This window comes from Heterodontus francisci, chromosome 3 (genome assembly GCF_036365525.1).
Source record: "Heterodontus francisci isolate sHetFra1 chromosome 3, sHetFra1.hap1, whole genome shotgun sequence".
In the NCBI taxonomy this organism is placed as follows: Eukaryota; Metazoa; Chordata; class Chondrichthyes; order Heterodontiformes; family Heterodontidae; genus Heterodontus; species Heterodontus francisci.
In genome coordinates this window covers 22,464,646-22,479,383 of record NC_090373.1, presented here as the reverse complement: position 1 = coordinate 22,479,383, position 14,738 = coordinate 22,464,646, and the positions used below count along the sequence as shown (strand labels likewise).

Genomic DNA, 14,738 nt, shown 5'->3' with positions numbered 1-14,738 from the left:
ACCTTACGTCCTCAGGACGTCCCGAAGCGCTTCAGATGGAATCAGTTATTTTGAAGTGCAGTCACTGTTGTTATGTGGGGCAAACACAGCAGTCAATTTGCAATGTCCCACAAATAACAAATCAAACAACCAGTTAAACTGCAGATTTTTTCATGATATTGGTTGAGAGAAATGTTGATCCCAAGCCTAGAATTCCCTGTTCCTTGTGCATCAACCTGAACAAGCAGAACAGGCCGGAATCTAACTTCTCATCTCATTTGTGCCAGCGCACAAAGTGTTAATGCATATTGTGTGGTCCAGTGGGGCTTGAGCCCACAATCTTCTGACTCAGAAACAAGAGTACAACCAACTGGACCAAACTGGCTACTAGTTAAAAGTGATTTGAAGACACATTGGAGAGAATTTTAAGTTAACACTACAGTGTGCATATGACGCTACCGATAGGCTGACTTTTGGGCGTAAAACCTGATTGACAGGTTTGGCTTCCAATCAGGGAGGGAAGGGGCGGCCGGCGGGGGTGGGGGTGGGAACCATAATGGCAGAGACCACAAGACAGGTTAGGTCTGTGCCCCAACTGGGGGGTGTGGGGGGCAATGTCAAACCGATCCCAGGAGGGGGTTGGGGCAAGGTCCTGCGGGGACAAGGAAGTGGGAGGTGATGGTGGGGGGAGGTTGGGGGATATTGTAGGTCTTTTCGGGGGGGGGGGGGGAGGGGGAGGCGGCGCGGTTGGGAGGAGGTGGAACAGAGGCAGTGGGGAGGTCAGAGGCCTTGGGGGAGATTGGAAGGGTTGTGGGGGAGAGGGGGTGTCCGATCACAGGGTGTTGGCCAAGCAGGCACACTGGATCCAGCACTTACCTCTGGATACAACAGTCCCTCACCTTAGTTGGTCTAGAGGGTTTCCCAAGGCATTAAATTTCAAATGGTGGATACAAATAAGGCACACAGCGTTGGAGTGGGTTGGTTGCCTGTTTCCTCCTACCTGCCTCTGTTTAAAGCAGAAGTGGGCTGGTTGGGGTCGAGCTTCTGACTTTGAAAAATTTAAACTCCAGCTGACCAAAACCCACCCATTTTTTGGGGGGCGAGGGGGGGTTAAAATACCCCTGCTATCTCGATGAAATATTTCACGGACACTACATCACGGTTCAAAACAGATGGCAATGGGAACTCTAAGCTTCTTATATTACTGGAACCTATGCACCAACAAAGCTTACATTTAAAATGATTATTTACATCTAACTTCATCCCACACATTTTGTGAAAATGAACAGAACACAGAATCTGCTCTGAACTCCACATGTGTCACTGAATGAAGGTCACTCAAAACCTGACTTAGGACTTAATAGGACAATGCACTAAATCATATCACATGTTCCTCATCATGGATCCTCTTTATTTGTCACACATTCAAGTTTCATATAAACAGTTGCCCAACATTTCGGAATCATGGGTTTAAAAAAATCTGTTTTGTTTCTTGTGGGTATCTGAATCCCTCCCCCCCACCGACCTCAGTTTGATTAGGGCCTCAAGCTGTTGGCACTGCCACAACTATTTCCTGGCAGAGAGAGTGGAGCCCAGTCTTCTAATGCTCTTCAGTAAATGGAGTTCAGAATAATACCCCTTCCCTGAATGGGTCCAATTTCTGCCAACACTCACTCTTTAAGTCCACATACAAAGAATTCCCACTCAAGCAAGGAACCAAGGCTGGGAGTTGTGGGTCGGGAGTGGAGGGGAGGATGGGAGGAGGGGGGCTTTGGTGTCCCAGCCAGAGTCAGACAGTGGGACAGAAAGAAAATTCAGAGCACCTCTAATAACAGCCTATCCATGATTGGAAGATTGTTGTGCATCACAGAGTGACAGGAGTGTCAATGAATCATTCATTCTCAACCCTAGGCAGTACAAACAGATCTACTGCTGGTAGGATTTGCTGGATGTCTCCTGGCAAACTCTCCAGTATCTATTACCACCGCCACTCCCCACCCCACCTCACACACCAAGAAATATTACCGAGTAGATAAAACATGTCCCTGAAAGCCTCGCCATTGTTGAGCTACATACAAATTTTGTAGCAGCAGTGGTTTAGATCATGGCTTATAGCCTTATTTACTCCAAAACCTTATCGCAATGCGCTCTCTGTTATTCAAGTCCCGATAAGGCTTATTTGGCGTAAATCATTTTAAAAGCTTATTTATGGGCCCAGGTTCTTTCCAACCTTGTGCTGCTCGATAAGTGCACGGAGGGCCTCGTCATCATCTGGAAGAACACCATGGAAACGAAGGGTCTGTTCAGCTTCAGCCAACCACTCCAGCAACACATGCACAGTAGAGTGGAATTCCTCAGCCTGTAAGTGCAACATATATCTGTCAGACCAGTCACAACTTGGCAGCCAGAAGTTAACATGTATCTTGAACAAAAACAGGAGAGAAGAAAAAGAAATTAATTTTAAAAAAGCTTCCTTCAAACTGAATGCAGAGGGTTGGCTGAGGGTTCAGGTAATTAAAAGCACCATCAAGGGTGAAACTGAGAGAAGGACTTGAGATTAATTCTTTGGACTGTGATACAGTTAGCTGACCTCAGGGCAGTTGGGGTGTCACAATTGCCGTTGGTGTGCCCAGATTAAATAATGGACAAAACAAGTATCACACAGCATACACACACAGGGCTGAATTTTATAGATCCATGGCCGAAATTGGCGGCGGCCGAAAAAATTGCCGGCCTGCACACCCAGGCTGCATGCCAAAGAGCTGCTGCGATTCCAAACGCAGCAGCTCATTTGAATAGCTGGATAGCTGGGCCGGGCCCCCACCCCCGATCACATGTAGGGGGCGGCCTGTCCGTCACTGGCAATGACATCAGCTGCCTGTGTGCAGGCACTGAGGGGGGGTGGGGGGGGAGCGGGAGTGCTGCCACAAGGCCTCCCCGCCTCCATGGAGATTGGGATGGGCCCTGCCGGCATCGAGGTCCGTGACGAGCCTCACCCGGGGCAATCTTCATGCCCCCACCCGGTCATAGCTCCCGACGTTCAGGCCTGTATAAAATGCAGCCCACACATACAGACACAAAGCACAACACACACACAACCCACCCCTCACGCACATACACTCACACACAACGCACCATACAAACACACAGCACAAGACACAAAGTGCAACACACACACACTTTCTTGACTGACATGTTGTAAGCGACCCACCTGGATGAAATGTTGGGGGTGGTGGGTGATTCTGCAATAGTGAAGAATCTGTGCCCTTAGGAGGGAGAAAATCGGGAATTTAAAAAAAAATCTATTTTTTTAATGTTGTCATGAAGGTGCTTCCATTATTAACATTTTTTGAGGACTCGTGTTTAAAAGATTGTGAAAATTGGTTCATTTGAAAGACCAAGGAGATGTCTGGATTTGTTTTATTTTAAAAGGGTTACTGGAAGGACACTTGGATTTTTTAAAATAAAAAAACACTGGAAGAGACAATGAAGTGCTAAAATAAACATAAGGAGCCTTGCTGCTATTGGAGTTGTTGACAGAGAAGTCACATGTCTAGGTTTATGGTTGTCAGGAGTTTTGGCTTTTTGATTTGGCTTGAACTGTTTGAACACTCAGTTGCCGTGTAGCCTGCTAATAGAGAAGCCACCCAACTCATCCCTTTCCATCTGTTTTGGGAAATCTTCTGAGAATCCAACATGATAGCAGAAACCACAGACACAGCAATTCACCCAAAATGCCTGCAAGACTACTCCTCGACATCTCCTGAACAGAACGGCTGCAGAAAGTTCCCAGTGACAGCCGTTTACATGTACCCGGACGCCAGACCAAAGGCCATCTGGAACATTCCATATCTTATCCTTTTTCTTCAAGAATTGACAATAACTTGGCCAAAGTATTTGTTTTAAAAGTTGATCTCTGCAGAGCCAATTTTTTCATTTTCCTTTAACCTCAGTGTGTGTGCATGTGTATGTTACATTATTCTCGAAGGGTATATATTTATACTTCCATATATATATATACAGACCAAAGAAGTTGCATCATTCCAAGCAGAAGGGCCACCCGCGCATCAACACGAGCAGAATTTCTCACCCACAGCTGTTACAAAAATTTCTAAATTCACTTGTAACAGCCCTTCAAAACACTCCCACAGGGGATGCTGAGACCAAGTGGGCCCACATCAGAGACGCCATCTATGAGTCAGCTTTGACCACCTCCGGCAAAAGTGCGAAGAGAAATGCAGACTGGTTTCAATCTCATAATGAAGAGCTGGAACCTGTCATAGCCGCTAAGCGCATTGCACTTTTGAACTACAAGAAAGCCCCCAGCGATTTAACATCCGCAGCACTTAAAGCAGCCAGAAGTACTGCACAAAGAACAGCTAGGCGTTGCGCAAACGACTACTGGCAACACCTATGCAGTCATATTCAGCTGGCCTCAGACACCGGAAACATCAGAGGAATGTATGATGGCATGAAGAGAGCTCTTGGGCCAACCATCAAGAAGATCACCCCCCTCAAATCTAAATCGGGGGACATAATCACTGACCAACGCAAACAGATGGACCGCTGGGTTGAGCACTACCTAGAACTGTACTCCAGGGAGAATGCTGTCACTGAGACTGCCCTCAATGCAGCCCAGCCTCTACCAGTCATGGATGAGCTGGACATACAGCCAACCAAATCGGAACTCAGTGATGCCATTGATTCCCTAGCCAGCGGAAAAGCCCCTGGGAAGGACAGCATTACCCCTGAAATAATCAAGAGTGCCAAGCCTGCTATACTCTCAGCACTACATGAACTGCTATGCCTGTGCTGGGACGAGGGAGCAGTACCCCAGGACATGCGCGATGCCAACATCATCACCCTCTATAAAAACAAAGGTGACCGCGGTGACTGCAACAACTACCGTGGAATCTCCCTGCTCAGCATAGTGGGGAAAGTCTTTGCTCGAGTCGCTCTGAACAGGCTCCAGAAGCTGGCCGAGCGCGTCTACCCTGAGGCACAGTGTGGCTTTCGTGCAGAGAGATCGACTATTGACATGCTGTTCTCCCTTCGTCAGATACAGGAGAAATGCCGTGAACAACAGATGCCCCTCTACATTGCTTTCATTGATCTCACCAAAGCCTTTGACCTCGTCAGCAGACGTGGTCTCTTCAGACTACTAGAAAAGATCGGATGTCCACCAAAGCTACTAAGTATCATCACCTCATTCCATGACAATATGAAAGGCACAATTCAACATGGTGGCTCCTCATCAGAGCCCTTTCCTATCCTGAGTGGTGTGAAACAGGGCTGTGTTCTCGCACCCACACTTTTTGGGATTTTCTTCTCCCTGCTGCTTTCACATGCGTTCAAATCCTCTGAAGAAGGAATTTTCCTCCACACAAGATCAGGGGGCAGGTTGTTCAACCTTGCCCGTCTAAGAGCGAAGTCCAAAGTACGGAAAGTCCTCATCAGAGAACTCCTCTTTGCTGACGATGCTGCTTTAACATCTCACACTGAAGAATGCCTGCAGAGTCTCATCGACAGGTTTGCGTCTGCCTGCAATGAATTTGGCCTAACCATCAGCCTCAAGAAAACGAACATCATGGGGCAGGATGTCAGAAATGCTCCATCCATCAATATTGGCGACCACGCTCTGGAAGTGGTTCAAGAGTTCACCTACCTAGGCTCAACTATCACCAGTAACCTGTCTCTAGATGCAGAAATCAACAAGCGCATGGGTAAGGCTTCCACTGCTATGTCCAGACTGGCCAAGAGAGTGTGGGAAAATGGCGCACTGACACGGAACACAAAAGTCCGAGTGTATCAGGCCTGTGTCCTCAGTACCTTGCTCTACGGCAGCGAGGCCTGGACGACGTATGCCAGCCAAGAGCGACGTCTCAATTCATTCCATCTTCGCTGCCTTCGGAGAATACTTGGCATCAGGTGGCAGGACTATATCTCCAACACAGAAGTCCTTGAAGCGGCCAACACCCCCAGCTTATACACACTACTGAGTCAGCGGCGCTTGAGATGGCTTGGCCATGTGAGCCGCATGGAAGATGGCAGGATCCCCAAAGACACATTGTACAGCGAGCTCGCCACTAGTATCAGACCCGCCGGCCGTCCATGTCTCCGTTATAAAGACGTCTGCAAACGCGACATGAAATCGTGTGACATTGATCACAAGTCGTGGGAGTCAGTTGCCAGCATTCGCCAGAGCTGGCGGGCAGCCATAAAGACAGGGCTAAATTGTGGCGAGTCGAAGAGACTTAGTAGTTGGCAGGAAAAAAGACAGAGGCGCAAGGGGAGAGCCAACTGTGCAACAGCCCCAACAAACAAATTTCTCTGCAGCACCTGTGGAAGAGCCTGTCACTCCAGAATTGGCCTTTATAGCCACTCCAGGCGCTGCTTCACAAACCACTGACCACCTCCAGGCGCGTATCCATTGTCTCTCGAGATAAGGAGGCCCAAAAGAAAGAATTTCAAATGATGTTAGGAAGCTTTGCTTCTCTGTTGAATAAGTCTTGTTTTATAATAAACCAATAATTTTGTTGTTTGTTAAAGAAACCTGGCTGGCGGATGTTTTAATTCTGAAACTAATATGAAGTATATAATTGGTCATATCGGTAACTGGATAAAATACTTAAACAAACATTGTGACCAGTGGAACAGTGGAACTAGAGAAAGACTGTGCATTCCTCCAACCTCGGTCATAACAACGTAAAGAAAACTAACTTCTCTCCCCCCCCCCCCCCCCACCACCCCCCATCTCAATGTAATCTGATCCACATGGAGGCTTTATTCTGAAGTTCGTTTACCTGGTTCAGGGCTTGCTCCAGTCGGGCTTGTTTGGAGACAGAGAGGGCACACACTGTCTCCCAGCGAGTACTAAGCTCTTGCATCTGAACTTTGACCCAAGATGAATCGTCACGGCTGGCCTCCACCAGTTCGCGGGCAGAGCGTTTGAGGGCCTGGACACCACTGGTCCGTTTGCCCAGCTCCTTCTGGAAGCCCTGCACAGAAAATAGTTTCACCCCATTATACATTCAGAGTGGCTCTACAATTGGGAACACAGTACACTCAGCACAGTGCAATGGGGCCAAGGACAGTCAATGAACACCATTGGAAACAGTAGTACAAATGGTGTATGAAACAGAGCAACACACCCAGTGTCCAAAATGCAACATCGATATAGCTGAAATATGAATTACCTAAGAATTATGGCACTGAAACGGGCCATTTGGCCCAACAGGTCCATTCCGATGTTTATGCTGTACATGAGCTTCCTCCCACCCCTCTTCATCTCAGCCTATCAACATAACCTTCTATTCCTTTCTCCCTCATGTGTTTCTTTCGTTTGCCCTTAAATGCATCCACACTATTCGCCTCAACTACTCCTTGAACACCAACAATAGTGCATATTGACCATCTTTCACCTGCCTCCCAGCCTCACCCCCACAACATTGCTTCCTGATCGTCCCCTCAGGAAAACAAGTTCTTCGTTCGCCCTGTGATGTAAAATACACATTTGCAATCTACAGGCGAAGAATATTTCTTTCAACAGTTTCGTTCTCCAAGACTGCTCCATCTGTGAATTGTCTCTATTTCAAAATTCTCCTCTTATTTTTGAAAACCCCCGCAGCCTTGCCCCCTCCCTATCTCTGCACTCTGCTGCAGACCTACAGCTCTCCAAAATCCCTGCATTCCTCTAATTCTGCCCTCTTGAACATACCCGATTTTTAGCGCTCCACCATTTGTGGCCTTTTTGCAGCTGCCTGGGCTTTAAGCACTGGAATTCTCTCCCTATTCACTCCATTTCTCTACCTCTCTTTCCTCCTTTCAGAAACTCTAAATCTATCTCTTTGACCAAGATTTCGGTCTCATGTCCTAATATCCTTATGTGGCTCAGTGTTAAATTTTGTTTGACAATCACTCACATGAAAGTGCTGTAGGACGTTTACTACGTTAAAGTGGTTATATAAATGCACATCATTCTTTGTAATGTGAAGGGGGTTTCTGGGATTCGGTTACTTGCACTGCCTGTACTAAAACCAAAAGAGCAGAGGGATGAGCTGCAGCTGCTACAACTCCGCCAATCTGCATAAAAAGGAAGAGGATCATTTCCCTCTGCCCTACCTCACCTGAACAGCCCCTGGGAAACAAAGCATGGCGAAACCAACAAGTGTTGCCTCATTTAACTGAAAGCTATGGGGAGTTGGGAGGGGGGATTTCCCTCGTGAAAGAGACTAAAGTGGAGGTGGGGTGGGGTGCGTGTGGTAGGAAAGAGGGGAAATAATGCTCTTGGTCAAAAATGCTTCTGCAGTTCTCAGCTGCTGTCCTTTGAGCTGGCATGATAAGCTGATGGCTCAGCATTTCACAGTTGATTTTTAAAAATATAAACATAGGGCTTACTGTCCTTTCTGAAAATACCATGTTTTAAAAGATCCAAAAGAAAATTTGATGTAAATCCTCTGTTAAGTCTGATCCATCTGAGATATTTCGAAAAGAACAAGCTGGACTTTGAGCAGCAACTGCATTAAAGTTTTGGAGACAGAAACTTCTCCAATGCAATGACCAAATTAACTTATTGAATGAAACACAAGTAAGTCACTCAACACTGTAAATTTCTAACATATAAACTCAGACAGCTGATGATGCAGGTTGTGAGGTTTGGTGGGGAGTGAGGGGAGAGGGAAAAGAGAGAGAGTGTCCTTCACCGTTCAACTTTGATAGAAGCAGTTGACAATACCTTGTGAGCATCAATCAGGTTCATCACCAGGTCAATGTCCCCGTGCACCGGCTGGTCTTCAGCCAGCATGGGCTCAATCTTGTACAGCCAATCAATCAAAGCTTGCAAGGCATCTGTAAACTGGCCAGAGAACAGCAGCGCTTCCTCCAATTTGTTCTGTCTGAAATGGAAACACAGAAAGTATATACCCAAGCTTAGCCAACTACAGACATTTCTGAACCTTCTTCAAACTTAAACACACAGTCGCAATGTTGCCTCATTAGTTTGAAAATTCACTCTTGCTGCCTCTGCCTCAAGCAACGCTAATATACAAAAATACTTGTTATAAAGTGTTACACCCAGGAGTGATGCTAAGTTAAAAATCTGATCAGAAGACTCTGGCAAGTGCTGCCTAATAGGTCAGTGGCTAAAGGACACAGCCTAGTGTAGCACTGAGCAACTCAGAGCAGGAAGCTCCAAGATTCCAGCTTCAGTCTACATTGCTCGCATATCTCAGCCAGGCTGGAAGATGGGATGCCAGAATTGCTCTCCATGATCTTGAGCAGGAAATAGGTTCTTGTTCTTAAACTATCCAAGCGGCCCTTGCTGTGAAGTGCATATTTTGAGCGGACAAGGATCAAGCGCAGGCCCCAGGGTCTTGTGAACACTCGTGATGAGCTCCCACTTGGGTGGAACAGCTTGAAGCTTCCTGCTCACATATGGAACCATTTATAACACAGTCAATGGTCGGAACTTTCAACGTCAGCCAGGGCGCAAAATGGGTAATATCAGATTGTCTGCCCCTTACACACCCTGCCAATGGAAAGGAAAAATCAGGTGTGGTGTGTAATAGGTGACCAATTCCCTACTGCCCATTTTACAACCCACCAAAGTTGTAAGCTCCACCTATCTTCAGGAGGGGAGAAAAATATGGGGAACTAAACTGATTCAGCTGATGTCAGAAACTTCAGAGAGTAAAATCATTACAATCGTATGAAGCCTGGGGTCAGAATACAGTTCTGTATTCAATATCTGGATACAGAATTTGTTTGCATACTTATCTATATCTAACCACTTTTTTTTGCCCACAATTATCTACAGTGCATACATGTCTTTGATATATGGCATTCACCAAAGGTCTTTTAATTGACTGGTTACTAAGATTTAGTCATACTAAGCAGACCACTGGAACACATCTTAATATTCAGCATTACTCTAATGTTATTTATTTCATATGAACCACTTTGTAAAATCAGAAAAAAATATACATTATGGAACATGAAAACTTCTGCCTCAGTCACTTTTGGAACATGTCATCTTCAATTGCAATAAGAAACAGATTTAAGTACTTGGCAGCATCTATTATGGTTGTTAAACAGGAGGGCATCATTAATTGCAAACATTTTATGAATGAGATGCTAATTCCACTTGCCTTTTAAAAATGAACTAGGAGAACTGCACTATGTAATCCAGACTTGTGATGTTAATGCAGAGCAACATAGTAACAGCCTAAATAGAAGTTTGCACATAAGGGAAATAGGCACTGCATTCATTGCCTGGTTGGAACAGTAATCATGGTAATAACCCGTGATACCTTTGACAGTTTAAACGTTCACCCTCTACGTACAGAGGGTCACATGAAAGCTTTTTTACTCAGTCTTTGTTTCATGCTTTCAAACATTGTGTGTGTGCATGAATGTGATACTTTGCAGTTTGCAATTTTCAAGGATAACTTTCCATTTAACACATTACATGACAGAACTTAGACTAATCAGATCGTAGAGACCACTATCCATTCAACCAATTGCAAACATGTCACCAGAGGCCAATCAGATCCCAATTTGCATTTTTGTGACTGAGCCAATCATATCCTACCAACAGTATTAATGCCATATGACAGTCCCTCACCCATCCTGTACCCTGAAGTATAAAATATCACACAAATAACACAAAAAATTTACAAACACAAAGCACAAGCTCAAATTTCCCCATTTCCTCTTCCAATTCCTTTATCTTCCCCTCTCCATGACATAAATTTAACAGCTTTGAACCCATGTACCCTCCTCCTCATTGTCAGATGGTATTGCATCCACTCACACCATGTACTCAGGGCTGATGTCCTAAACTGTGATGTGAACAGCACAAATGCAGCAAACATGCTGACGACAATATCCCAGCCGATCTCCTATTGTCAGCTACAGTGGCTTCACAATCTCTAACCGCCGCCAACGCCACCCCCCACCCCGGTAGTTCTCTGCCAGCCCCATCATTCTGATGCCAGTTCCCACTCTCATGCCAGACTGCCTCTGCTGCACTGCCTGGGGGAGGCTGGACTTCTGCTTGGTTCCCTGCGCTGGGACCTGGCCTTTTCTTTAAACACCCAAGCCCAGAGAAAAACATCTCACTCTACAAAGTCAGAGAGTGCAAAAAAACCTTAAGAGAAAGACAGAAAGAAAATATAGAAAGTAAAAAAAAAAGAAAAGCAAGAAAGGAAGAAGGAAAGAGAGAGAAAGGATAGGGAAAAAGGGGTAAGGAAATAAATAAACAGACATGAGTTTAAAGAGAAAGACCGAGAATTGCATAGTGGAAATCTAGGAGAGAAACAGTTACAGGAAAAGAGATGAACTTTTTAAAAAATCTGTGCAAGAGCAGGAAGCATCACCTGGCTTTATTTTGAAGTCATGGTGAATCATGTAACTTAAGCAGACATTGTACAGTGACATCAGTCAGTGGTTTCTGGAGAGAGAATTGGAAAAGGGAAATACGATGAAGCAGAGATGAACACCCAGCTTGTTATGTCCTTGGGACTGGAGCGAGGTTTAACCCAGTTAATATAGGACGTGAAGCAAAGACAGAGAGACGAAGACTGCAGCAGCTGAATACAAAGGCTTCTCCTATTATTGTGTCTTAGTTTCCCTTTCACTTTCCGAGCATGTGTGTTCTACAGCAGTCTCTAGAGTACACAATGCAATTACAATTTCAAAACACTACAACACTACATCCATCCTCTTCTTAGTAAATGAGAGACATAACAAGTTTCAATGGTTTGTTTCCAAAAATGTAAACAATAAATTCAAACACAATAGTTCACTTCATAACAGTCACTCAGTATGGTGGGCATTTTCTCTCACAAGTAGGATATCGTCTGACATCAGATGTAGTCTCATTTGACTCATGGTCTTCATCTGAGATGCCGATGTTGGAATCAGATTCAATGCTTATGAATGGTGTTTTCAGTGCTTTGAAGAATGACGTGTTTCTTGTGATGATTTGTGAACCGCGCTTAGCAATGATCATTGATCCTTTTGTGTTGATCACAACAAATGGTTGGATGTCATAAGGGGTTGCTTGCTTTCCAATGTGACCATCATGTTTCACAAATACTTTATCTCCTGGCTTTAGCGATGTAGCTCTAAGTTTCATGCTACGTTCTGCATTTACTTTCATTCTATCCTCCTGTTCTTGACTGCATTTGCATCCATGTTGATCATTAGCTCCACGGGGTTCCTCAGGTAGGCACGTGTGCATAAGACGTGCAAAGATGAGTGCAGCAGGAGCTTTTCCAGTAGTCGAGTGAGGAGTCACTCTGTAATTGTGAAGAAAGTGATATAGTTCTTGCTTCCATAACTTGTTCTCAGCTATAGCTGTAGGCATCAATTTCTCAAGGTTCACATAAATCTCTTGACTTCACCACTAGCTCTTGGCCAACAGGGTGTGATTTTCCTATGAGTGAACCCTAGGTAGTTTGCGAATTTGCTGAATTCATCGCTGTTGAATGGGGTACATTGTCACTTCTTACCATTTGAGGGATTCCAAACAAGGCAAAGATCTTGTCAAGCATTGGGATGACTGCTTTCATAGAAGTTGACAAAACTAATTCCACGATTTGGGAATTTGCTGCAGTCGTCAGTAACAACAAGCAAGTGTTCGCCTGTAGGCAAATCTGCAAAATCAATGCGGACTTCATTCCATGGTCTTGGAGGTCGGACATCTTGACAGGATCATCAAGATGGGACATTGTGGTCGCTTGACATGGCAAACATGGCAAATTCTCTACCATAAGGTCAATTTCTGGGAACCATACCTTTTCCCTGAGGAGCTGTTTGGTTTTGACTATTCCCTGGTGTCCTTCATGTGCTATGTCACCAACACATTCTCTTAGTGAGTGTGGAATGACAAAACCGTTGTTGCATAACACGAGATTAGATGTGGTTGTGATGGTGAGCTCATTAGGAACATTGTGAAGACCTTGTAATGTGTGAGCGATTTTGTTTATAAATGCTTTCTCGATCACGTCTTTCCAGTTTCATGATTCCATAGCCTTCATACATAGTTGCAAAGCCTCATCTTGTTTTGTTGCCACTTTGATATCAGCTAGTTTTAGTGACTTTGGCACTGCATTTATGTGCTTCTATAGTTCAGATGTTGTTTGGCAACCTTTTCCTCACCAAGAGTAAGACAGAGTGTTGGCAACGAATGTTGCAAAAGGTCGTCCACTGGGTTAAGCTTGCCTGGCTGATACTCAACACGGAACTCGTACACTTCTAGTTTGAGTATCCAACACTCTATTCGAGTGGGTGGTTTACTATGTGGATTGTTGAACAGGCTTACTAGTGGTCTATGATCGGTTATTACTTCAAACCCGCTCCCATACAAGTAGACATGTAAGTGTAAGATACCCCATGTGATTGAGAGTGCTTCTCTCTCTGTTTGTGAATAACCTTGCTCCATGGCATTAGTGATCTGCCTGCTATCGTAACGACTGCTGGGTTACCTGTCTTGTCTTCCTGCACGAGAACGGTACCTAAGCCAACCAGGCTTGCATCCATGACTAGCTGGGTGGTTTTCTCAGGGTTCAAGATAGGCATTTATGCAACTTGCTGATAAACATTATTTGATCTGGTGGACAGTCTGTTTGTGTAATTTAGTCCATTCCCAATTGGTGATCTCTTTTCTCAGATCGTGTGGGGGGTGGGGTAGCGGGGGCTGGGGGGAACAGATAGCGTAGTGAAATCAGGAATGAAAAGACTGTACTATGTGATTAGTCCCAGCAGACTCCAGACTTCCTGCACATTTGTAGGATCTGTAGCATTTGCTATGGCTCAAACTTTCCATGGATCTAGGGACACTCCCTCACCACTGAACACATCACTGAATAAGTCAATTCAGCTTTAATTAAACAAGAACTTGTCTTTAAGGTGACGTTACAGTCTCTGAGACATTGTAGACATGCGTGTAGGCACGTCCCGAGTTCCTTTTCTGTGCGGCCACAGATGAGAATGTCATCACTGATTTTCAGCGTGCCTTTAAGTCCTCGAAGTGTAGATTGAATCATGTGCTGAAATAGTTCAGCTGCTGAGCTGACTCCAAAGCTGAGCCTCTTGTATCAGAAAAATCCAATGTGAGTGAAGAATACAGTGAAGTATCTCGATTGTTCTGCAAGATGGATTTGATGGGAGCCTGCATTGAGGTCAAGTTTAGCAAAGTGTTTAGTACCATGCACTTTCTTTATGATGTCATCGACTGTCGGTGTCAAGTGTCTTTCACGTTGTATGGCTTGGTTTGGTGATTGAATATCAACACAGATTCCAATCTGGTTCTTGCTGTCCGGAAAGTCGTTGAAAGTTTTGTCTCCCATGACATTGACAGATGCTCCTGTATCTGTGAGAGCATCTACGTCCGAGCAGCCAATGGTCACTGTCACACGTGGCTGTTTGCTGTAGCTGAGAGCGAACTCAACAGTATGTTCAGGATCATCCACCTCTCCATTAGCTACATTCTCTTACCCTTTTGCTGTGGTACGCATACGTGACACCCTTCGGCTGGAATTGGTCTCAGTAGTTGATTTTACTGATGAGCAACAAATACGAACAAAGTGGCTGGGTTTTCCACAAGCTTTACACTGTTTACCAGTAGCAGGACACTCTGTCCAATGTGGGTAAGGACTGCCACAGAGAAAACGTTCTTTGGATAAGTCACAGCTCTGTCTGTGAGACAGCTGTTGTTGCTTTGCAGGTGGTTTCCTGGCACATGAGCAATGAATAGT

At 45.1% G+C, this 14,738-nt stretch overlaps 1 protein-coding gene across 10 annotated transcripts in view; it reads right to left on the bottom strand.

Annotated features, from left to right (window-relative positions):
* dst (dystonin) overlaps positions 1-14,738 on the bottom strand; it is a 666,855-nt gene that overhangs the window by 48,903 nt on the left and 603,214 nt on the right. For all 10 annotated transcript variants that reach the window (XM_068020163.1, XM_068020162.1, XM_068020167.1 and 7 more), the window contains 3 exons: positions 8,714-8,873; positions 6,783-6,977; positions 2,210-2,338 (listed from right to left, as the gene is read on the bottom strand). In XM_068020163.1, coding sequence (XP_067876264.1) covers positions 2,210-2,338; positions 6,783-6,977; positions 8,714-8,873 — 484 coding nt within the window. The remainder of the gene's footprint in view (positions 1-2,209; positions 2,339-6,782; positions 6,978-8,713; positions 8,874-14,738) is intronic.